The sequence below is a fragment of the Phoenix dactylifera genome, chromosome 1 (assembly GCF_009389715.1).
Source record: "Phoenix dactylifera cultivar Barhee BC4 chromosome 1, palm_55x_up_171113_PBpolish2nd_filt_p, whole genome shotgun sequence".
NCBI classification, from domain to species: Eukaryota; Viridiplantae; Streptophyta; class Magnoliopsida; order Arecales; family Arecaceae; genus Phoenix; species Phoenix dactylifera.
Window position 1 is genome coordinate 37,248,410 of NC_052392.1, and position 24,107 is coordinate 37,272,516.

The 24,107-nt window shown below is 39.9% G+C and overlaps 3 protein-coding genes and 1 long non-coding RNA gene across 4 annotated transcripts; 1 reads left to right on the forward strand and 3 right to left on the reverse strand.

The window, feature by feature from the left end:
- Positions 1-564: 564 nt before the first annotated feature.
- On the reverse strand, positions 565-5,738 carry LOC120113010. The gene is made up of 2 exons (XR_005514739.1): positions 5,093-5,738; positions 565-1,250 (listed from the first exon to the last, which is right to left on the reverse strand). It is a non-coding gene; the product is annotated as an uncharacterized LOC120113010 (long non-coding RNA).
- LOC103700435 lies at positions 1,264-4,656 on the forward strand. The gene is made up of 2 exons (XM_008782378.3): positions 1,264-3,831; positions 3,912-4,656. Exons 1-2 carry the CDS (start codon positions 3,475-3,477, stop codon positions 4,518-4,520), a joined length of 966 nt encoding a protein of 321 aa, XP_008780600.2. The 5' UTR covers positions 1,264-3,474; the 3' UTR covers positions 4,521-4,656.
- A 684-nt stretch (positions 5,739-6,422) lies between the features above and the next one.
- LOC103702634 (serine hydroxymethyltransferase 7-like) lies at positions 6,423-18,085 on the reverse strand. The gene is made up of 4 exons (XM_008785139.4): positions 16,845-18,085; positions 9,101-9,506; positions 7,135-7,236; positions 6,423-7,046 (listed from the first exon to the last, which is right to left on the reverse strand). The coding sequence occupies exons 1-4, from the start codon at positions 17,904-17,906 to the stop codon at positions 6,823-6,825; spliced, it is 1,794 nt and encodes a 597-aa protein (XP_008783361.1). The 5' UTR covers positions 17,907-18,085; the 3' UTR covers positions 6,423-6,822.
- Positions 18,086-18,100: 15 nt separating this feature from the next.
- Positions 18,101-23,783, reverse strand: LOC120103843 (pentatricopeptide repeat-containing protein At2g33680-like). Its single transcript, XM_039133379.1, has 3 exons — positions 20,593-23,783; positions 19,048-19,195; positions 18,101-18,387 (listed from the first exon to the last, which is right to left on the reverse strand). Exon 1 carries the CDS (start codon positions 23,650-23,652, stop codon positions 21,067-21,069), a length of 2,586 nt encoding a protein of 861 aa, XP_038989307.1. The 5' UTR covers positions 23,653-23,783; the 3' UTR covers positions 18,101-18,387; positions 19,048-19,195; positions 20,593-21,066.
- Positions 23,784-24,107: the final 324 nt, after the last annotated feature.

A 24,107-nucleotide genomic window follows, 5' to 3' on the forward strand; every position in this document is an offset into this window, starting at 1 on the left:
ATTTGACATCATGTTACCTCTACTGCTAACAGGGGATGGCTTAGATGTTTCAAGAATAATGGCATCATGTCAGCGCCCTCAACTGAATCACCAATGCATGCACATGCCATGATCAGCATGCTGCAGGATTTGTCTTTCTGCTATTCAAAGGAGATGTACCATAACTGCCTACCAACTTTCACTTCAAAAGAGGTTTCGCCTATATGGCCAACCATTCTGGGAATACTCTTTGGGTAGGGAAGAGTGGGATACCTGGTGCGCTCTGGTCCTCTGGAACCTATTATTTTTCGACTTTTTTAGCTGTATATATCCACACTCGTAATGTATGATACATCCATCTTACTACAGTTGTGTGATCACCCTTTCCTCGCAGCAAATGACATTCAGCTATTGATGACAACAGTTCATAGTAATAATTCTTCTCCCCTTCTATATGACTCTTATGTATCAATCTGCATGTTTTCTTTTTTTCTGTCTTTTTTTTTTTTTTGATTGGGCCTTGATCAGGCCAAGCATGGCTACAGCACCATGTAAAGCACTATTTAATTTCGATACGGCAATATATGCTGGTTGAAGCCCAATTTGTGGAAGCTTAGGCTGCCCTGTGCCCATTAAAACAAGACAGCAAAAAGCTGAAGGTCATTCGAGGACTCTCACAAACCCCCAAAAAAGAACACCTAATGATTAATATTTTTCTTTTGAAATATGACAATAAATATTTGAAAGAAAAAAAAGAAGAAGAAAAAAGTTGCCAACTTTGCAGTGACCATTATTGCATGAACTACTAACCTAAACAAAAGCTACTTAGCTTCCCATTTCACCCTCGACAGTTCTGGCGATGAAGCTAATAGTGAGGTACAAGACATTAGCCATCATTGTTTGTCCATGAAACTTTAAACCAACCATGGGCATTATTCAGTCCATTGCAGCCTTGTGTGTCCCTACTTTTACTGTTCGCAAATAAGAGCACCATCTTGGAATCCTCGTACCCTGATTAACACCTCACCACTTGCCCTCAATGTCAAAATTATTGCTAAATTGAGTGCTTATTCAGTAATGACCCTTTGCACCAACTAATTACTGTAATGATAACCATGATGAGTTGAGCGCAATCCTCGTCTTTTGGAAGACATGAAGGCTGGAAACAATCAACATGATTCAGCTCCTCCTTTGCATGGGACTCAGGATATGTTTTGAGTCTCCTTCCCTCCTCTTCTCTGGCATTGTTGCTTCAAAAGTTGCTCTTAACCCTGACTGAAAAAGTAAAGCTGTTGTTAACCATTATTGCGAAGAGGAGGTTTCGATACAAGTATCACAAAAATACAAAGAAATTTCAAGAAGACAAAATTATTATTATGTTAACATCATTGTTTCATGTGCAACAGAAATATGAACTTACAAGAGCAAAATTTTTATATTTAATTCACAATATATACTGTCATATAATTCCCACTTTGACAATTACCACTATGTTGGTCCTGTATATAGTGGTTGCTATAATGTTGTTATTGCCGTCAATGAACGCATGCATGCATGCACGCACGCACGCACAAATGAATGAAAGAACGCACACATGTGCAAGCGAGCATGCAACCGGTGGTTGGGGCTGGGGGTTTGAACGATGAGAGAGCATCATCCAAACTTGTAACTGTAATCATCAATCGATAAATACCATCAAATTCTTAGCACCTAAAATAGATTTTAAAAAAAGAAAAAAAAAAACACCAGACCAAAAATGCTGAAAACTAAAGAGGCAATGCAAACGAGACAAGCATGGATATCTCCAATGATTTCGATGTAGGGCTTAGAAGGTTACAAGCAATACAAAAAAGTCTTGCTAGGATCATGTCTACACTCCATTTCTTTGCTAAACAATCAAATTGTGCAGGAAAAAATTCACATACACATGACCCACACCCTTAGTCACTTAATACGTAGGCACAGTGATGCTTCTGTAGCTCACCGGGTGTAGAGGGCTATCATTTAAGAAGGCTAATGCCCATCTTCTTACTAATGGACTCAACATAATTTTCTGTGACAGGTAAGCTCTATCACTTAAATGGCCATGGTTAACACGCCATTAGTATCTGATAAGGACTTTGTCCGCCAATTATGTTGGCCATTGAGATCAACGGCCACCATGGCAGTCAAAGAAGGCCATAGGCTTCCCTATAATAATACCACTATTTCACTGGAATTTTTTAATCCAAGAGGCGGATGTTACCGTACCATAAAATAATATTCATCGTGCATTAGAAGAATGATAGCTTTAGCCTTGTGAGTGTTCTCCACTCCCCAATGAAATCTTAAAAGACCAACATGGTCTTAAAATCCTCTCAAGCATCCCATTCTCCAAAAACCCACGGACACCTCTCTCCATTTATCCTTTAATTAAAGGCAAGCTGAGGCTGTTGGGCAAGTTTGTTCTTATGCGAAGCAGCTAAAGGGACTAAGCCCCACCTTGAAAGCCTAAAACAGGGAAGAAAGAGAAGCATAAAAAGACTAATTGTGTAGTGGATAGAGAGATATGGACGGGTACTAAAGGAAATCCATCATTCCATTGCTTGGAAGGGATGAAACCCAAGCATGGGGACTCGTACGGAGTGTGCGTTGGGCAGTTGGAGAAATCTCTCGACTTGTTTAATCTACTAAGCATTTGTCTTTCACTTAAACAAAGCGGTCTAGAAGCCCACCACCCACAGTTAAACAGCCAATAATGCTTTCCATAACTTTTATATTAAAGTAGTAGGTACATGGAAATTATTCTTCATGATTAACTTGGAGCCCTTTCCTTAATGGTACGTGATATACCAACAAAAAGTTACTAGCTGAAAGAAAAAGGCCACTACTAATGAGAAGAGAATAAGAAGCAAAGAGTGCACTCAAATCTAAAGGGCCCTCTCTTCCACCCCTCCCTCCTTTTGAAGGAGAAATCCAATCAAGTCAGTCAACTTAGATTGCCCTTCCCTCCCTCAGTCCAGCCCACTCCATACAAAGATGCAGCACCTAGAACAATTAAAAAGGCGACAACCTACCTCAAAGCAAGAAATACAGCAAGAAGGCGGAACCACTCCCTGCTCTCCTCTAAGAGAGAGAAAGAGAGAGAGAGAGAGAGAGAGAGAGAGAGAGAGAGAGAGAGAGAGAGAGTAATGAATAGGATTCATGAGGTGGGTTTTCCAAATTCCATGACTTCTCTTCTTTCTGGCACTAAACAATGCGAAATGGCAGATTCCCAATCATCCCTTCCCCTCCACAGGAGACACCCATCATTGCTCTCAATCCATCCCTTTCAAACTTGGGAAGCTGAGCTATCGAGCGGTTCCACCTCCTTAAATCCCCTCCTCTTCCTCCTCCTCCTCCTCCCGGTCCTCAATTCACTCCCATCCATCAACCAAACCTCCAGACCCAATAACACCACTGCTCTCTCTCTCTCTCTCTCTCTCTCTCTCTCTCTCTCTCTCTCTTTTTCTCCCGATGAAGCCTTCTTGTACCACTGCCGGTAACTTCTACTCCTACCTGACCCATGGCCTTGACGACCTCGACCGCTCCTTTTCGTCGAACGCCTTCATGTCCCTCCAATTCCTGCAGCATGCCGCGACTCTCCTGCGCTCCCTCCACTCCCACCTCACCCACCTCGTCCAGAAGCTCCACCTGCCCGTCGGAGAGAAATGGCTCGACGAGTATATGGACGAGAGCTCCCGCCTGTGGGACGCCTGCCATGTGATCAAGCTCGGCATCTCCGGCATCGAGAATTACTGCTCCGCCGGTGCCGACATGGTCTCCTCGCTCGATGAGTGGCGCCGCAATCCCACTCCCCATCTCACTCGTCAGGTCTCCTATCAACTCCTTCCTTTCTTTCGATCCAATTCTGTATACAGGTAGCTAAACGTTCCAAGATGCTTCCTTTCTAGGTCATGAGGGCGATCTCGGTGTGCCGGAGAGAAGCCATGGGCTTGGAGGAGGAGAACAGGGTTTTGGTGGAGACCAGGGTGGAGCCGCTATCGCTCCGATTTGACGACAGGGGGCCCATGGAGTCCAAAATTAATGGCTTCAATGGTTTCAGGGGAGTACTGAATGCGCTAAGGAATGCCAGCTCGTTCCTGCTGGTCATCTTGCTAACGGGATCGGTCTCCTGCTGGCCGAAACTGAGCTGCCACCATGCCATCATCGAGAGCTCGCTCTTCTTCGGCTCAGGATACATGGTGTCGATGGCAAGGCTGCAGCAGAGGGTGGTGAGGGAGATGGAAGGGATGAATGGCCGGCCAGGAATTCTGATGTATGAGTTCCAGAGGGCGAGGGCAGCGACAGAGGAGCTAAGGGAAGAGCTGGAGAAGGGAGGGGGGATGGGTTGTGATTCTGAGGGGGTTGCGGGAGGTCTAAGAGAGAGGGTTGAGGGCTTGAAGGGCTGGTTTGGGATGTTGAGGTCTGGAACTGAGAGTCTGGTAGGGCAGTTGGATGATTTCTTTGATGAGATTGTAGAAGGCAGGAAGAAGCTCTTGGACCTGTGTAGTCACAGGTAGGCTGGAGAGAGAGAGAGAGAGAGAGAGAGAGAGAGCTTAATGGCAAGGAAGGAGGGAGGAAGAAAAGGATTTTGATTGTTCTACATGTGCTTTATTTTGTTTTCCAGTTTTATTGAAATTACTGTTTTAGCTTTTAGATTTCTTCGAGACCTTCAGAAAAACTATATATGCAGTAGATATATGTCTCTTACAAACAGGTTGAGGTGCCACGAAGAAATGGACTCTATTGTGAGAAAGAAACTTGGATACAAGGAAAGTAGGATTTTGTTTGTTTTCCGACAAGACAAAGCTGGACTCTACTGCGGAAACATGGGAATCCTGAGATGTTAAAGAAGACAAGAAAGAGTTTAACAAAACGAAAAAAGAACACAAGAAAGTAACTTTTTCTTCTTCTCTTTCCTTTCTTTGCCTTCTCTTTCATTGCTTTTAATGATCGCCTTCTTTCTTACTTGCCATCATTAATGATTTCACTAGAGCAAGAATAAAAGAAAGGCGAGCTGGAGATTCCTTGTTCCTTGAAAATTAAATTTAAAAAAATGAAAGGAAAAAAAAAAGATGAGAAGGCACTGTACCCGTGGAAGCTTTTTGTCTGCTTCAGAACCGATGGTGAAAATGATAAAAAGCTTTCTGGAAGCCTGATGCTGTATAGAAACGAGAAGAGAGAGAGAGAGAGAGAGAGAGAGAGAGAGAGAGAGAGCGACCATGCCAGCTGAAAAGGAAAAAAGCTTCCCAGCACCACTGGATCTAAAATCGTGTCCTCTTCAATCTTCATCGCAGAACATATTTGAACTCAAATATATTAAATTTAAATCATTCGATATTCAGAGAGTGCATAAACACAGAAATAAAAAAGATTCATCTTATAGCAACGGAAAACCATAAGAGGACGAGAGTGAAAAACTTTTTGCTTTGGACTAACAGCATATTCTTCAAATTAAAAACCCTGGAGGAAGCTATAACTGATCCCACCCTCACCAGAATTGGAAGTTTAAGGGCATCCGGAAGACATACTTCCATTATATAGCCTATTATCTACTAATATCTTCTACAATAAAAATAAAATAAAATATCCACTGTCAGCATATTGTTATTCCAAAACACCATTGAATTATCCTAGGAAACAACTGAACGAGAGTGACTGTAACACTAGAAAGATATTCTTTGATAAAAGACTTGTTCTATAAGATATATACAAGAAACTATGCAGAAATTACAATTGCATACCTCGTAAAGTTATAAACCCGTAATTGCATCACTAAGAGGCTCTAACGGCTGCTATTTTGAAAATGCAAACTTTGTCCACCATAAGGGAAAGGAACGATTCTCCTCGAACAAAACCATATAATGGTATAGATATTTAACATTTAATCTTCAAATATAGTAACCACAAGAAGTAATTAAATTTCAAGGACCTGTTTCAAGAGATGATGCATCCATCAATGAACAAAATATGAAACAAAAAAAAGGCATCTCGGTGCATAAGACTCCCACCACTGCTAGGTCTTTAGAGGGTCGAAAGTATACAGCCTTATCCCCACAAGCTTAGAAATTGTTTTCACATTTCAGACCAATGACACTCAAATCATGATAGAGCAACTTTACCATTGTGCCCAAGGCCTGCCCTCTAATTGAAAGTCTGAAGCAGATACATTACATTACTATTGACAATAAGATTGGCTGAAATTCAGTTTCTTGCATGTAAGCATAGAATAACATGATAAACAGAACAATTTCAAATTCAAGAATCTCAAGATCATGATTAATGCCATAAATTTTAAGATAAGTTTCTGTAAAAGTAGGGCATGGGCATGATGATAGCATCTCAACTATCTTGCAGAGTAGAGGCAATACATAAACCTGAAAACTTTGGCTAATTCTCATGTGAGGGCAAACTGCTGTATATTTACTGTAAGGTAAATTGATTGTAATTACAATGAAATATGTTGACTAGCATCATGTGTACAACAACATTCTTACAATTTAATATGTGCTTGAAAGGTAGAGAAGGAAAAGAAATTGTAGCAAAATATAAGTCAGAAAAATTTCAGTTAGAACAAGTCTATAGAACTAAATCTGTGAAAACAATAATGAAAAATTTTGTATTGATAATTGAAAAAAGGGATATAAGTTAAAAGGGTAAGGTAACATGGGCATCATCCCATTACCATTTCCAATGACTGCTTCAAGCTTTGACTTTTTTGGTCAAATGCATAAATGTTGACATTGCGATGCAGAAGAATCACATATGGAGAGAAAATGTCGAGGAATTCCAGTATGGACTCCAAGAATGTTTTTGAAATACTCATGTGTCAAATCCTGGCATAGCAAACTGCAAGGCAAAAGTCTCAACATGATTACAAAGCTCCATAACATCGTTGTTCTTCTGAAGGCCCATAAGAAAATCTTTTTGCAACTTCCCATGTTCCTTCTGAATTGTACTTGCAATCTGCGCAGCCCTAATAAGAAACTCAGCAATCACCTCAAAATCTCCCTCTAAACAACCTCTTGTGGTCATAGCAGGAGTACCTGAAGGAAGCAAAACTAAGAGAAAATTGCAAATGCTTTCCAACACATTGAAATATAAATTAATATGAAAGTCAGTATCATAACTTACCTATCCTCACTCCTCCAGGAGAAATTGCACCATTATCACCATATATGGGAGTTTTATTCAAAGTAATGTGGCAAGCCTCACAGACCTTCTCAAAGTTCTTTCCTGTCCAAAATGAAAAGGAAGCTTTAAATCAGATAAACGAAAAGTATTGTATCACATAAACCTAGAATATCAAGCCCTACCTATCAAATCAATTGATCACCCTCTTCACAGAGGATAAAATCTGCATCACATCGGCTTAATTAATGAGTAAGAATATGAAAAACCTAATGTTCTTGATAAGTAGACTATGATAACATTCACATGTGACGCAGACAGCTCAGTATGTAATTTAAGGACTTTCTAATTTTTGGTACAATGCTTAACTGCCTCAGTATGTTTGAAGTTCGTTATTTAGAAAATTGCAGAGGATTATTAAAAATTTATTTCAGGATCAAATGCATGTGCTATTTCCTGGGAAGCATAATTTCAGCATACACATAGCTTTGAGGCTTGTAAGCAGCAGAGGTTCAAGCTCTGTCAAGACTAATCAAGTGTTTGATACATCTTTTCCTTAAACAATATAGTCTGGATGAGCAAACCTTAAATTTGGAACCTACGAGTATTTGGATACAGATCTGGATTTTGGTGTAACATGGGACCAATATAGTGGTAGTTTTGAGAAAAGTAGTGTTGGGACTGCATTAATCAGTAGGGTTCCATGGCTAAGGATGGAGCAGAAATAGATAGCTTGCTATCAAAATAAGAAAATGGAAAAAGGTCCTTGGATTGGTTTGTCAAAATTTGAGAGCAATGACTACCTAAGGATTGTTCTACTTTGGTTAGAATCGGCTTGCTGAATGAATCCTCAGAACATAAGGTTAAGCATCCAAGGAACAACAGTTAACATTTCAATTGCAGAGCCACATCAGTTAACCTAGGAGCTGAAATATTTAGACCAAAATTAGCTGGTCATATTGGTTGATCAGGTGGTAGGTTTCATACAGTGTCAAGCAACTTCTGTTAATTATGAAAAAAATTAGTTTAATCAGGATCTGATAAGCTTAGGAAGAGGGTATAGTCATGGATTTTCCTGTTCCAATCCCACATTAAGTTTTTGTTGTTTAAATTGTCAAAAAAAGGGAAAAAAACTCAGATAAGATATACTGCCTGCATGACTCATGTCCAAAAACCAGTGGTCTTTCAGATTTATATTTGCATTTTAGTTTACACCAGATTCGGATTCAAATTTAGATGAAAATATATGTGCTCATATCTCTGTAGTTTCTAATTCTTCACAAGTTGCACTCAGATAGTATTTCAAGGAATGAAGTACCGTGGTTTCATGGCAGTGACATGGTACCTACTGTACCACGCGATCCCATGTCAATGCTTGGCATGCTTGTTAGGCACTGGCACAACAGCACAAAAGTACTGGCATATAACCTGTACCATGCCATTGCTACATTGCAGTAAGACACTGACACTGTTTAGATTCTAGAAAGCACAACAAAAGAAATATGAAAGAAAAAAAAATAAATGATTGATAATGGAATAGATTAACACTGATTAACAACCACTCCTTCAGGTAATAGAAGGCACTAGAAAAATCCCTAATTTGATCATAAAAGAGAAGCAACTCTCCATTGTTCGGCATTCCATTTAACCCAAGCAATGTGTCAATCTCCTACAGGGTCGACCATAGGGAGAACAATAAGAGAAACAACTTTGACCATGCCCCAGAAAAATACATAAAGCAGAGCATGCAGTCCTTAGAAAAAGGATAGTCCTTTTAACCATGTATGGAAGTTACTGGTGAAGTACAATTCAAATAAACATGTACTAAATTTTTCACGTTTGAAAAATTTCAAAATATCATGTTTTTATTTGACAGCGGTTTTCCTACGTGTCCTTCAAAAGGCATTCCAACATGTTCATGAGACTGATGTCAGATAAAAGAAGAAAAACAATTATACATGCTGCATACCTGTCAACCCAAAAGTTCTTAGATCCCAGAGTAGCAAATGGTTATCTGTACCCCCAGTGGCTAATCTGCATTTTCTTCTTAGCAAAGCTGATGCTAATGCTTGAGCATTTTTTTTAACCTGTTGGATGTATGCTTTATATTCAGGTGTCGCTACTTGTTTCAAAGCTATTGCCAATGCTGCAATATGATTATTGTGAGGTCCTCCTTGCATTGAAGGGAAAACAGCAAAATTTATCCTGTCTTCAAAATCATATTGATCACTTTCATCTGCTTGGCCAAAAAAAATTCGTTGCTTCCTCGTTTTTCTTCCTTTCCTGAAAAAAATTATACCACCCCTAGGACCCCGCAGGCTTTTGTGAGTGGTTGAAGTAACAATATCACAATAGTCAAAGGGGCTACGGCACTCCTGCATGTAAAAACCCCAAAGAAACGTTACTAATGACATATATTCAGCAACCAAAAAATATATCTTATGTACTTTCTGCTTAGACAATGAACATAGAAATTTGAAGAACATTGAAACATCAACCATTAATAGCCAAAAAACTACAAGTTTGCTAATCAAGAAAAAAAAAGTTGATGAACCTATCAATTGTGTACAAGGAAAAAACAAAATTGAACATTATCCCATTCCCATTTGATGGAAGAAAAAGGCTGAGCAACTTTATTGTTACTCACGTTATTGGTTTAATCTCTAAGGAGTCCAAAAGTTTAGAAATTTAATGTAATCATACTTTAAGAAAAATATCTAAAGAATTCCTCGTTTAGTTGCATAAGAGTTCCATCATAGTGATATCTAATATTTATAGGTCTATGTAAAGTGGCCTATTCAAAAGTTGATTTATCTAGGTAATGGCTGTTTAATTTTAGTCTATTATCTTTCAGTGTCATCTAAAATGGAAATTTTCCTCTTGTTCTCCCTTTGTCATCAGTAATTATCTCATACCCTCAACATGTTCTCATCAGGCTAGCATTCCATACTAAACACAAAACATGTTAGTTACAAGGCCCGCCATCTCGTTGCCAGACTCAATAACAATACCACTAGTACAGTGTCAGTACGCCCAGTACTGAGGTCAATTCGGCATACCAACATTTGGTACATTCCAGTACCTTGTACCAAAGTACTGGTAAGGTACAGTATGCTCGGTACGCAGGGGTACCAACCTATGCGGCATACTTAGTATCAAAAACAAATATCTGTTTAAAACAACCCCCCTTGAAAAAAAGAAGAGTGACTCATTAAGGATCATAGAGCAAAGTAAGAATGAATTATGCTAAGCTCAAAAGAACAATTGAAAAAAGGATATATAAAGATCGAGCAATTTGAGAGGTTCATGCACCTCTTCTCCATGACGATGAAAAAAACAATAGTGTCAATATCATCCATTTTACTTGAGGATGTAATATAGGTCCATGTAAATCTACTTTGGCTAAAAAAGAGGTTAGACCACACCTCAAAAAAATTCAAAAGAGCACAATTTCAATGCTTCTATTCATTTGGTACTCATTACAAATCCAAACAATATATTCTCTTAAATAGACTCATTTGATCCCGCCATCCATCCTTGTTGATTCATCATAGGGGTGGCAATTTGTTGGGTTGGATCAGGTCAAAAAACCCTCAACCCATACCTAACCCATTTATAATCGGGTTTTAAAAAATAAACCCATGCCCTAGCCATACATTGTTATATGGACCCATAAGGACCTGCCAACCATTTAGTGTTTCACTCGTCGATTGTATTTATTAATAAATGAAAACAAAATAAGGCCAAAGATGGTAGGGCATCCAAATAAAGTGAGAAAGTGAAAGAAGAAATTAAAACAAGAGAGCAAATATCACAAATCCTAAACATATTACACCTTCCACTTTTCCTATATTATATTTTATTCATTCCTTAACTATTAATTGCACAGCCTTCCTAATCATTGAATCAGTCCTCTGCTAAGGATGGCCCATGATGAAACAAACATGATATTAGGGGTTTAAGGATGGATTTTCGGGATTTGTTCAACCCACGGTGACTTGTGAGGTTAATGGATCAAACACATAGCCAACCATTTATTTTTTTACAAAAAGGCCCACATCATAACCCTCTATTTCAATTGGTTTGGTGGGTCTGGGTGAAAAATTACCACTCTCAGTTCAACGAGATAAGATCCATCAATCCATGCCGATCCCAAGAAAAAAAGAAAGAAAACCTTTATGCATTAACATTGACTTTCCACATGAAAATATTGACCCTTCTTCATGGAGAATTTGGTGGCAATCCACATTTATAACTGGTGTTCGATGTTACAATTAATTGAGATTTATGAAGAATGATAAAAAGGGTTTAAACAGATAAAGCCAATTACAATGGGAGAGCATAGACCATTTGTGAACACTTTTGGTGGGTATCATCTAGTCAAGGGGCCCAAGGTTCAATAAGCTCCTATGAAATTGATAGGTTTAGCTAGATTGTCATGGAATCATCACTACATATTAATTGTAAAATTTAGACATGAAGGTAACTGCAGATGGGTAGAGATGAAACAATGACTGAGATTTCTTCCCATGGAAATTATGCAAGCCTTCTACGTACACTCCCAACACCCACAGGAAGGAAACAACCTGCGTCAAGATTTGAAAAGCAGCCACAATATGTGAGTGCCAAGCTACGGCATGGAACATATGAGGTATGCAAGAGCATCCAGAGATAGTGTTTCACAAATATTAAAAAATAATGAGGTTCATCAAAATAGAAAAGAAAAAAAGACAAATCATGCAAACATTCAATAAGAAAAGATAAAATATAGATTTTCCTACTTATTTGGGAGCCTATTTTGTACAGAATGACATGTCTAGCCTATATTACAAAACAACAGTTTTCAATTTGGAGAATATTCGATGTTGATTCCATCTATCATTTTCTTTATCGCGAATGCCCTTCCACTTTCTCTATAATACACAACTAATTTCCATTTAAAACTCTAATTCCTATTTAAATAACTCCAGCTGTTTAAATTCGACTAACTTAGGGAGAGAAAACAAGAAATATTGGTTCTTAAGAAAAGGAAAGGAAAAGCAGTTGGATTCTAATCCCTACTCTTTAGGAAGGCAAGTTTCTGGCATACTCTTTCTCTCTAATCCAAACCCAGATTGAACCTAGTTCCCTATTTTAAGGATCAGAACATTAGGAAAAAATTACCAGAGTCCCACTTATTCTCTTTAGAGTTTATATATAATATTAATTAAACTTTTATATTTATGTTTTCTCAAACATGCCTTGCACTTGTCCAATTGCTTGTTAAAATAAAAACTAACAATATCCTCCCACATATTATGCCCAAGTACAAGTAGACTAATGAAACAAATAAATCTACAAATTATCAAATGAAGAAGAGGAGAGGAGAAGAATATGCAGTCATTAACATTGTGCCTAGGACACATATGCAGGATCTAGGACCTATGCACCTAATAACATGTTATGTGGCCCCACCACAGATGGGAACCACATTGCCTGATACAGTTCAGTTTGTTTAGTTATTAGACTCCATCCACATGTGCAAATGCATATACAGCTGCATAGGCCAGATTTTAAAAGAGTGACTTGTTCGATTTATATGAATAAGTTTTGTGGGCCAGCTAGGCAAATAGGAAACACAAAATTTGTCATAGTTCTACCAGCTGGTCCTCATCCTTTTGTTATGAGGAAATAGAATGTTGGGATTGGACAAGGAATAATATATACAACAGGGAAAAGTACTGAAGTTTGATATCTTGCAAAAGGCTTCACCAAGCTAGAATACTCACCTATGTTACATGGTCTGGGTATATGATGTTAGGTGCAAATGCGTGTCTAAGAGTCAGATCCATTTAGTCCTGAAGCCTTAGGACATTGGGATCTGGCTTAAAAGGATCCAAAAATTGGGTGTAAGTGTGTGGACACTTGGATTTTAATGTATTATGATGATGAGAACCAGACCATGTTTTCTTTTAGTTCATAATATATTTTATACAACCTTATACCTTCCCATATACATAGTTTTATTATAGACACACTTATTTTCATTCTTACATGTTATCCCTTGTTTTGTGCATAGGTGAAGGACTTGAGTTAAATATTCAACAAAATAAGAGACCTGAAATGAACTTAATTGCCAATAGGTTCTAAATAGTAAACAAGCAATCCAGAGGCAACAAGTGCAAATTGTCTATCATGATTTAAATGATCCTGATTGATGGAATCCAAGCCACCCAACAATTAGTCTTCTCTTTCGTTTAAGTGTAGCAGCTCAATTAGAACAGTCTAACCCTAAAATCTCCCTTTCTCTCAATGTTACTTCTACCTTGGCCTTCATCTCCAACAACTATCTTTGTGCAAGCAACTCTGTCAAGCGCAGAGCCAAAATTGTGTCTGGAAGGTGGGGGGTGCGAAGTATTAGGAAATCTTTATGTTCATTTCATCTTAGATCAAGAAAATCATAACAAAATTAATTAAAAAGTAAATTTATTCCTCACATTGTTTCTATTAGTTCACACAGGATGAAAGAGTAACTTTGCTTGAGGGTGGGGAAACTAGTAAAGCAATATAGTTGATGTAGTGGTGGAGAAAGAAGTCTCCAATCTCCAATTCTAACGTGATCATCTGATATTTTCCAATTTTCTTTTTATTTAGAAAAATTTGATGTTTTCATGCAATGCATTCACCTTAAGAAAGGACACTCCGCAAAAACACTAAAGATTATGGATTGGTCCCTAGTTTAATTGCCTTCAAGATTAATCTATAACCACATTCCACTCCAATGTCTTGACTGTCATGTTGATGTCATTATCTAGCTAGTTTGGAAAGTAGAGGGAAGGTGATAATGGTGCTTGTGGGAGAGCTATTGTTAAATTTGTTTATTTCAAAATTAAAAACATAGAAATTTATTAAAAGAATTGAAGGATTTGTAAAGTGGGAAGTTGGGCCAAAAGAAAAGTAGGGGCGGTGAGGCATTGTTGGAATACGACTGATCTTAGGGGTCCAAAAGCCAAAGAGTGGGACCTAGAGGGAGAAACATGTGCATATAGGAACTAGCTCCTCCCGTGGACTCCGTCGACCACCCATGTGATGTTGTCCAATGTCATCCACCACCCATCTGATGCTGCCCACCACCAACCTCATCAGCCTTATGGAGCACTTCAACCACTCAACTCATCCTAGGTAGGTGCCATAAAACCCCTTTTCTCTCTATGACTCTAGTTTTCTTTTACGAGCTCTACCACCCCTTCTCTCTTGTTCTCCATCTCTTACTGTTTCTTAAAGAGCTGCATCCAACGATGTTAGTCACCTGTTGGACTCGGACAACATGGGTAAGTTGGGGTATAGTGTCGAGTCCCAATATCATAGCCAACCACAACTGATTTAAGTCCACTATAAGACAAGCACCAAAGTTACTTCAACACTCATTTCTTTTGCTACAAAGAAGTCATTTTTTGCAACACATACTAAGATCTTACCAAATAAGCTTGATAAATAAAAGGACAACATTACTCATTTTGATGATAGGAGATTCTCGAGCATCTTTGAAGCATGCGGTGAACATGGTGAGAAGTCATACAACATTGTTGTATTTGACAAAGGGCATTAGGAACAATTTCTCCTCTAGCCTAATACTCCACTAAATGTGTTAGAATAACTCAAAACCAATTTTCTTAATCATTTAAACAAAGAAAGATTATGATCATTTAATACGATTTCATGACATCTCTATTCGAGACTTCTTTGACAACATTCTATGGTCATTCAACATTATAAAACTGTCTTTTGATAACAAACACATTTTCTTTCATAAAAAGTAGATATACGACCGCCCTCATTATAGAATCATATTAGCTGGTAGGATGATCATGAATTAAGTCATATATTTAGTTTCAAGCATAAAGGGCCTGCACCCAGGTTACAAGTGCACACTTGGAGTAGCACTACCCATGAGCATGACAAGAAGTTCCACACTGCAATCAATATACATTTATACTCTCCACGTGCTAAGCATGTAAACAACCTATACATGATCAGTAAAACTGATTGCACCATGATGTGAAGCAAAATAAATGAAGAAAATGACAAATAATTTCATGAAGAATGAAGAATAGAAGATTTATCCGGAATTATTGGAAAAAGACTTTTATCAGCTTCTTTTAAAACAAAAGGGAATAACGGACATATACCTTCAAGAAACAAGCACTACCACCATAAATTTATTTGCTCATTTCCATTACAAAGCTTTATCACATGAGTGCATCATGCTAGCCTGACTAGTTCTCGCCAATCTTGAAACTCAAAAATGAGTTTTTTTTCCAAGATATTGATCTGGCCCTTGATAGTGAAAGTGAGATGTTGTCTTTTGCAAGCAATTTAAGGAACATTGAAAACATACTTTAAATATTCTTATATATTTAGCAGATGGTAATTTGAGGCTCATCTCATGTTTCTTATACCTGACTTCAATTTTGCTACTCAAGCTCAAAAGTTTCTGATTTTGACTTTTTGCCCTTGCCAAACAATTCCCAATATGCTCAATTGGTGCCATTTTGTAATTCTAACAAGACATTACGAACATCTTATGTTCTTGACAAAGACATTCCAACTATTAAGAACCTAGCACATATCTCATGGTACACACTCCCGTTCTTGTTCCATATCATGCCCTCAGTGTTCATTGGTAATGGATAACCAGAAAACTCCAACTGAAAGGAGCTGGCAGGATTTCTGGTTAAAGACATCCCACGTCAACCAATCTTTTGGTCTGGCACAATCTCGAATCATTTATCATGGACCTTTATCTTACAATGTTACCTTGCTGCAGTCAAATACTTAAAGATTCACTCACTCCTTGCTTTGAAGATAAATCAAAAGCTAGACTGAGGCCCCAATAATTATCCTCTCAACCTTCCAAGAATAAATACCAACTATTCCTAAATAGATTTTTTACAAAGAGATTCATGACTGAGAATTGGTTTCATCAGGTCAAGCCTATATGCTTGAACATCTATGAACTTCAATTTAAATGATTCCAATAGTCCTATAACTACATATATGATCCTCCAATCAATTCCATGCATCTCAGCAACATTTATAGTGCAAAATTTGTACTATACAAATCTACAACATTTACAATATGTAAACCTCTATTATAATCACTATCACCTAACCCTCCTTCCATCAAAGTAAGGCCAGAAGGCCTTATAAAAGGATCAGGTGGATTTTGACAAATGATTATCAAGTTGACATCAAGGCCTTTAAGAATTGGTACCAAATTCACAGTTTAGGCAAGAAAAGGAAATGACATCAGACCAAGATGATTGGTTGGCATGTTCGTAGACTGACATTATCACTTGCTGTTTGAGCTCATGCAATGAGAGAGTGATCTTGTGAATTATAAAAGGTTAAAAATACAAGGGAAAATGAAAAAGCTATGTAAACCTTCCACAAAATTGTAGACGGGAAAGCACAAGTAATTGATTATCATCGATGTGCAAATATCAAGTAATGATAAGTATACAGAAGCCTAACCCTAAATTAAAATTAGAGTTTCACATGATAAATTTTAATTTTTCAAACTAGTCATGCAAAGCAAATGCTGCAACATCAAAGCTATCAGCAAATTTAGTCAATAGTAGAAAACAATAACTGCTGTTTCAGCAACATAAAAAAACAACAAATTCACTGAACTTCTCTATGAACAAAGGCATTTATATAAGCAAAACACAAACCTTTGCAGCCACCAGCCCACTGATCTGAGCCATGTCGCACATCAAGACTGCCCCACACTTATCTGCAATCTGCCTAAACCTTGCATAATCCCACTCTCTCGGGTATGAGCTCCCTCCACAGATCAGTATCCTTGGCCGGAAATCCACTGCCTTCTCCTCCAGCTTATCGTAATCAATATACCCTGTTTGTGGATTCACCTTATACGACAAGCTCTCAAAGAATATTGAAGCTCCTGAGATCTTCTTCCCACTCGGTGTGTAATAACCATGGCTCACATGCCCGCCGGACGGCGAATCCAATCCCATTATCCGATCCTTGGGGAGCAAAAGCCCAGTATACACAGCAAAGTTAGCAGAGGTACAAGAGTACGGCTGTACATTCACTCCCCAGCACTGAGGATCGAGGCCGAAGGCTGCCAGCGCCCGGTCGCAGCACAGCCGCTCGATCTCGTCAATGAACTGGTTGCCGCGGTAGTAGCGGGCGCCGGGCAAGCCCTCGGAGTACTTGTTGGTGAGGTGGCTGCCGAGGGCGTCGAGCACGGCGCGGCAGACGAAATTCTCGGAGGCGACGAGCTCGATCCCCCTCACCTGCCGCTGCTTCTCCTGCTCCATGATCTCGAACACGTCGGGATCCGCGAGGGAGAGGGGGAGATTGCCCCAAGACCGGACGGCGACCCGCCGGCACTCTAGGTCCGGCGGAGGAGGCGACGGCGGCGGCTCGACGGCGGGTCGCTTGGAGGGTTGGGTAGAGGAGCAGGAGGAGGAGGACGAGTCGCCTCTTCGCCGGCGCTTCTTAACGGACATGGTGTATCCGAGGATGCTGATCTCCTCCTCGTCGTCGTCGTGGTTCTCCTGCGGGGTGGCGTCGGAGTCGTCGTCGGGGGCGCGGCGGGACTCGGATTGATGGTCGAAGAGGTGGAGGGGGGCGGAAGAGCGAGGGGGGTCGCGGAGGGTGGGGTCGGTGTGGAGGGAGATGGAGTCGTCGGCGATCGGGCGGCGGGGTGAGGCGCCGGCGTGGAGGCCGAGGGAGAGGTCGGGTTGGGGGCGGCCGCCAAGATCCATAGCGGACTCCAGGAAGGGAGGGAGGGAGGGAGGGAGGGAAGGACGGAGAGACCTTAACAACCAGCGGCGCGGCGGCGGGAGCGCAGCAGTGACGACAAGGGCAGCGGAGGGAGCAGCAGGGAACGGCGGCGAGGGCGATGGCTGGGGTGGGGGAGGGCGGAGCCAGTTCGACCGAAGGGAGAAAGGGAGAAAGGTGAATGCGGACGGGAATCGTGGCCTTGTAACACGATTAAATATAGCTAGTTGCAAATTATGAGAAGCGCAGCAGTTTTTGAGTGGTTTTGGAGCGTCCGATTGGATAGCGAGGTAGGTACATGGATGCGCGGTGGGTCAGAGACGCACAGGACTGCCGCCAAACAAAGGCCATGGAATCCATCAGGGGGAGAAGAATCAAGACGAGAAATCGGCAAATGGAGACAGATTTACTAGCGCCAAAATTTCCATAGGCCTAGTCAGCGTGTCTAATCGTTTCTTTTTGTCCCTTGCCAAATAAAAAAATAAAATTACATACCAAATTTTACAGGAATATTTTTCTAAAATTAATATTACATATATATCTTCGTTAAATACTTATGTTACTATTTTATTCTTCTTTTATTTTTATTTTTGTATATGAACCCATATTATCTAATGCCGTTGAAAAATTAACGGTTACAAATTAAAATAACTAAAATACTCTTAATGAATAGACGTGAAAAACATTTGTAAAGCAATCACGATAGAAGACAAAAAAGTAATTTTAAAATTTTATTTCATTTTTATTAAAATAAATATGGTTTTTATTAACAGTGTTAGAAGAACCGTTATATTAGGAGAATTTATGCAAAAATAGTATTTTATAAGGAAACGGAAATAAATATAAATTTTAAGAGGGTATTCACGTAAATTTGAATTTTTATAAGGATATTGATGCAAAAAAAAACCTAATAAAAAAACAAAATTAGATGAATTTTGGGTATGGAATTATCAAATGTAATTCTTTGCCATGAAGAACCAAGACATCTCATTTCATCATAATAATAAATATACACCATTAAATAGTCTAACATAAATTAAAAACTTGGTTCTTCCTCGGCTTATTAAGTGGATACAACTATATAAAACATTGCATTGATTGAGACCTTTGAAGAACACTAGATACCTGTTTGATTAATGACAGGAGTTTCCACCCAGCTTTCCTCTTCCCTCTCTCCTTGCTCCCTCTGTCGTGGTGATAGCAAGGTATCCTCCTCTCTAGACAAAACTCAAAGCCAGTAAAATTTTCCTTCATTCTCCATTGCAGATCAAGCCTATGTCATTTTGCAAATAATCAGACATCGATTACCAACTAAGATATGCACTAATGTGTGAAAATTCTAGTAGCTGAGATCTCGGTTTTCTGCTATGAGAACTCCAATAATCTTACCATGCAACTAAGGTAAATGAAAAGTGACTGTAATGAGTTTAAAAAAATTAAAGTTTAAAAATTGAAAGATCAGGATTTCTTTGGTCTCCAATAATGGCCAAGAAGATGACATGAAAGAGATCAGCTAACCAATTGGTATATCAATTTGGCAACTTTCCAGCACCATCTAATCCCACTGAAAGGTGATTTAGCCAACCCATTTAGAATCAGATCCTTTAAGACTTTCCATCATCGTACTTAGTTTCCCAAATTCTTTACTGCAATCCATGGCTTAAGCATTCAGGTGACCAAACAAGACCCTAGCAAGTTGTATTTCTATCATCATATTCTTTCGGCTGGAAATTCTTTACTATTGACAAGCAGAGAAGCTTCCAACCCAGGTGGCCCAAATAATGCAGGACCATCCGACTTCATCTGGCACAGACCTGCCTGCCACTCCCAAACACATGTAGATCTGGAAATTTAGCTCAAAGATTTAGATGTTGTGCGTAGAGCATTTTTGTCACAACCCAGAAGGATATTATTTGAGTTTCTTAGCTCTGTACAAGTACCCAAATCTATCCAGTGCATAGCTGATGTGGAACTAAACATATGCCCACATACTCTTCCACTGATGTCCTCGTCAGACTAAGAATCTAAATCTATTCAAATCTAATAACAAGTACATGAACCTATGTTGCAGTGTTCCCTAGTCTACATAGGCCATGGGTTGGGTCCACTCTAATACCATTTTATTACAACCCAAAACTTCACCCAAAAAGGCTAGCTAAAAGGTATTATTTAGGTTTCTTAGCCCTGTACAAATACTCAAGATCTATCCAGTGCATAGCCGATATAGGACTAAACATACGCCCATGCGGATACTCACAATTCTTCTTACCATATTTTCTCTACATATTGTAGCAGTAGTGCCTAGAGCATTCTTCTCACCATATGATGTCCACATATTCTTTGCTGCGTAACCATCCATAATATTCATTCAGTTGTTGATATAAATGAGTAAAAAAAATTTGGGACAGTTTCTTCACAAGTTACATATATGTAAATTTGATTTTCTGTTGAAGACTGATTGATATTTATTCTTTGGGTTATATAACTGACATTGTTTGTGAGGTTTGTCATGATATAGTGCACACCAACTTCTGTGGGCTACAAAAACTAGATAACTGTGACATGCATGGTCTTCTGATGACGTGTTAAGCTCTATGCAGGGTAAGGTCAAAAGGCAAGTTAAATTAGAACTTCTCTGTCCCCCCTTTTTGACCCCTTTTTTGGTCTTACCTTTTCGCTGCTTGTTTGATAAGAGAATGTTGCTGCTGCTTTTCCTAGCAATGTTGTTTCCTTTCTCTGACCACTGAAGTATGATCACCTTTTCACTGACAAACTTTTTCCCCTTCTGTCTGGAGTTCCTTATATGAGTCAAAATGATGATGGTATTTTGGGTCTCCTCCCCCTTTCAGGAAAAATAAGACCCTCTCTGGTTTTTCTCTACTTCTATTACTCTCGACAATCACAATTTTATCTGTTACATCCTACAGATAAACTCTTACAATTGACGTTGCACGAATGGATGCTTCCCGAGCATCATGTTTTTATAATTGCATTGCCTTGGCAAGTTTTCCTTTGATGAGAACAAATCCCTGTACAGATTCTTGTGGAATAGCATCCTGTTTCTAAGATACTTAGGAAGTTGCTGCCATTTAACATATGAAAAATTCTTTTGCTGCTGCAATCCATATGGCGATCGAGCATTATTTACCTTTTATATTTTCCTACGCCACCAATACATTCTATACCTGGAGCATACCCCTCGTCTTTCATTTGCTTGAACAACCCTCTCAAATTCATGTATATTTCATCTGCTTGTGGATGCAACCGATCTCCTGCCATGAACTCGTGGATCGCATTGTGTAGCTCAATCCAACTCTTCCCCGGCTCCTTCTTCACCCCATGTTTTCTCATCAATTGTCTGACTTCCACCACACCATCCCAGTGCCCTAAGGCAGCATATAAGTTCGAAAGCAACACATAAGCTGCAGAATCACCAGGTTCTATAGCCAGTATCCTTTCCATGGACCTTTGCCCTCTATCTAAGTCACCATGTATCCTGCAAGCACTCAGCAGCATCCTCCACACAAGCGCATCTGGCTCGAAAGGCATTTGTCTTATTAAATCTTCTGCTTCATTTAGTCTCCCTGCTCTTCCTAGGATGTCCACCATGCAAGCATAATGGTCAAAACCAGGTCTGATCCCATATTTTGCCTCCATCAACTTAAAATACTTCGCAGCTTCGCTGCTCATCCCTGCATAGCTGCAAGCTGTCAATAATGTGACAAAAGTTTTGCCATTTGGTTTCACCCCAGTATTCTCCATTTGGTCAAACATTGCAAGAGCCTCTTCCGAATGGCCACCCTGCGCAAAACCCCCAATCATTGCAGTCCATGATACTATGTTCTTATCGTCGAGTTTTGAGAAAACTTTTTTTGCTTCCCTTATGCTTCCTGTTCTACTGTACATGGTTATCAGGGCATTGGCTACAGCTGTGTCCATATTAAGTTCTGATTTCAAGATTAGAGTATGCACTTGTCTTCCTTGTTGTATTGCTGTTGCATTCGCACATGCGGCAAGAATACTCGCAAAGGTGAAACCATCAGGTTCTAAATTCTCTTCTCTTATTAGGGAGAGTAGTTTCATAACTTCATCCAGATAGCCACTCTGAGCAAACCCTGCAATCATTGAGTTCCAGGTGATCAGGTCTTTATTTCGGATCGCATCAAATACCTTCCTAGCATCATGTACAGCCATAGATTTAGCATGCATATCAATAAGAGCACTTCCTACAAAGGCATCTCGAACAAGGCCTCTCTTGAGTAGTTCACAGTGAACTTCTTTTCCATTTCTGTGCCAAGCCAGCGATCCACAAGCAGCCAAGGTACTGACAAAACTGAACTCATCCGGCTCGATCTCGGAATACCTCATTTCTGTGAAAAGCGTCAGGGCTTGTTCGAATTTCTCATTCTGCACGTAAGATTGAATCATGGAGTTCCAAGAAATGATATCTGGTTCTGAAATATCTTTGAACACACACCAGGATTCAGCAGCACCTTCAAGTTTGGCATACATTGTGATGAGGCTGTTTCCGATCAAGGTATCTGTCTGCAAACCCATCTTGATTGCGAGCCCATGAAGCTGCTTCCCTACGAAGATCGAAAAATGAGGTATAGTTGCCTTCAACAAGATGGAGATGGTATAATCATCCGGAACCGTGCCCTGCTCACTCATTTGCAGAAAAAGCTCAAGACCTTCATGAACCATGTTGTTTCCAAACAATGCATCAATAATGGAGTTCCAAGCAATGACATTCCGCTGGGTTATCGAATTGAAGACCAGCCATGCTGCCCGCGGATCCCCGCATCTGGCATAGGCATCCAAGAGGGCAGTCCCAGTGAAAACATTGCTCCCCAGCCCCCTCTTGGTAACCTGTGCATGGAGTTCCTCGATGATAGCTACATCCGTCGATCCTAGCAGGCTTCCAAAGGTGAACTCATTGGGTGTTTGGCCTTCCTTCAGCATGTCTACAAACACAACCATTGCTCGCTCGGCACGCCTATTTCGAACATTCACAGCAACCAGGGAATTCCATGAGACTTCGTCTCGCTCGACCATGCTCTCGTACACTGCCTCAGCATCTTCCGGTCTTCCAAACTCTGAGTATGTGTTGATCAATGCATTCCCGACTTCGGTTCGACGGAAAAGAGCTGTCTTTAGTAGCTGAGAGTGAATCTGTCTCGCAAGCTCCAAACTTCTCAAACCAACTGAAGCTCGCAGAGCACTCAGATAAGTAAAGTGATTAGGCCTTGGGCCTATGGTGATCATGGTTCCAAAGAGCGCGACAGCATCAAAGAAGCATGCATTCAAGCAATAGCCAGATATCAGAGCATTCCAAGAAACAACATTCCTTTCAGGCAGATGATCGAACAGCTCCCGAGCCATATCAACCCGCCCGCATTTTGCATACAGGTTGATGAACTGGTTATCTAAGAAGAGGCCAGGCTTGTAGCCGATGCGAGCCAAGTGGGCTCGCAGGCGCTTGCCTTGGTGGAGGGACTTGTGGGATATGCAGAGAGAAATAAGTGAATGGTAGTAAGCTCGAGGATCCTCGAGTTTCTTTCCCCTCAGTGAATGCTTTTCCAAAGAAATCATGGCTTCTTCCAGGTCCGGCCTTCCATTGTTGATGAATTCTGCTTTCTTTGCTGGGACGGTTGATCGGTGTGCCTTCGCAAGAGGCGAATTGGAGGGAGGACATGGTGTTGGGTGGCCGAGGACAGAAGAGATCGCCATTGGGCAAGTGCGAGGGGGGATTAAAAAAAACCCTAATCCATGGAGCGGGAGAGAGGAAAGCTTATCCGTAAGGGCCTCCTGACTCCGGCTTTGAGATTTCGTCCGCCGCCCGCCTCTCAGTCTCAGACCGGGCGTTCATGGAATGAACGGCTGATATGCCTCCAGTGTTTCTTTTGATTTTCCTTTTTAAAGACAATCGTTGCTTCCAATTAATGAAAGATACTAAAATTTTTATTCCATGATCTACCGGTATAAACGTGGTAAATTCCAATAGTAGGAAGGGCTTCTCCTCAAGGACCTCAACAAATAATGGCTTGAGATGACAAAACTCTATATTTTTTTATTATAAAATTAATAAATCAGAAAAAATAAATAGTTTTGTTAAAAAAAAAAACTTTGGAACCACAAAAATAAGAATCTCTTCTTATATTAAGTGCTTCGTCGGCGTTAATCTA

Coding starts and splice junctions, on each gene's coding strand:
- LOC103700435 (XM_008782378.3), top strand. CDS start 3,475: ATGAAGCCTTCTTGTACCACTGCCGGTAACTTCTACTCCTACCTGACC. Junction 3,832..3,911: donor CTCCCCATCTCACTCGTCAG/GTCTCCTATCAA, acceptor CTTCCTTTCTAG/GTCATGAGGGCGATCTCGGT.
- LOC103702634 (XM_008785139.4), bottom strand. CDS start 17,906: ATGGATCTTGGCGGCCGCCCCCAACCCGACCTCTCCCTCGGCCTCCAC. Junction 7,237..9,100: donor AAGAACTTTTGGGTTGACAG/GTATGCAGCATG, acceptor CATTTTGGACAG/GAAAGAACTTTGAGAAGGTC. Junction 7,047..7,134: donor TCCTGGAGGAGTGAGGATAG/GTAAGTTATGAT, acceptor TGCTTCCTTCAG/GTACTCCTGCTATGACCACA.
- LOC120103843 (XM_039133379.1), bottom strand. CDS start 23,652: ATGGCGATCTCTTCTGTCCTCGGCCACCCAACACCATGTCCTCCCTCC.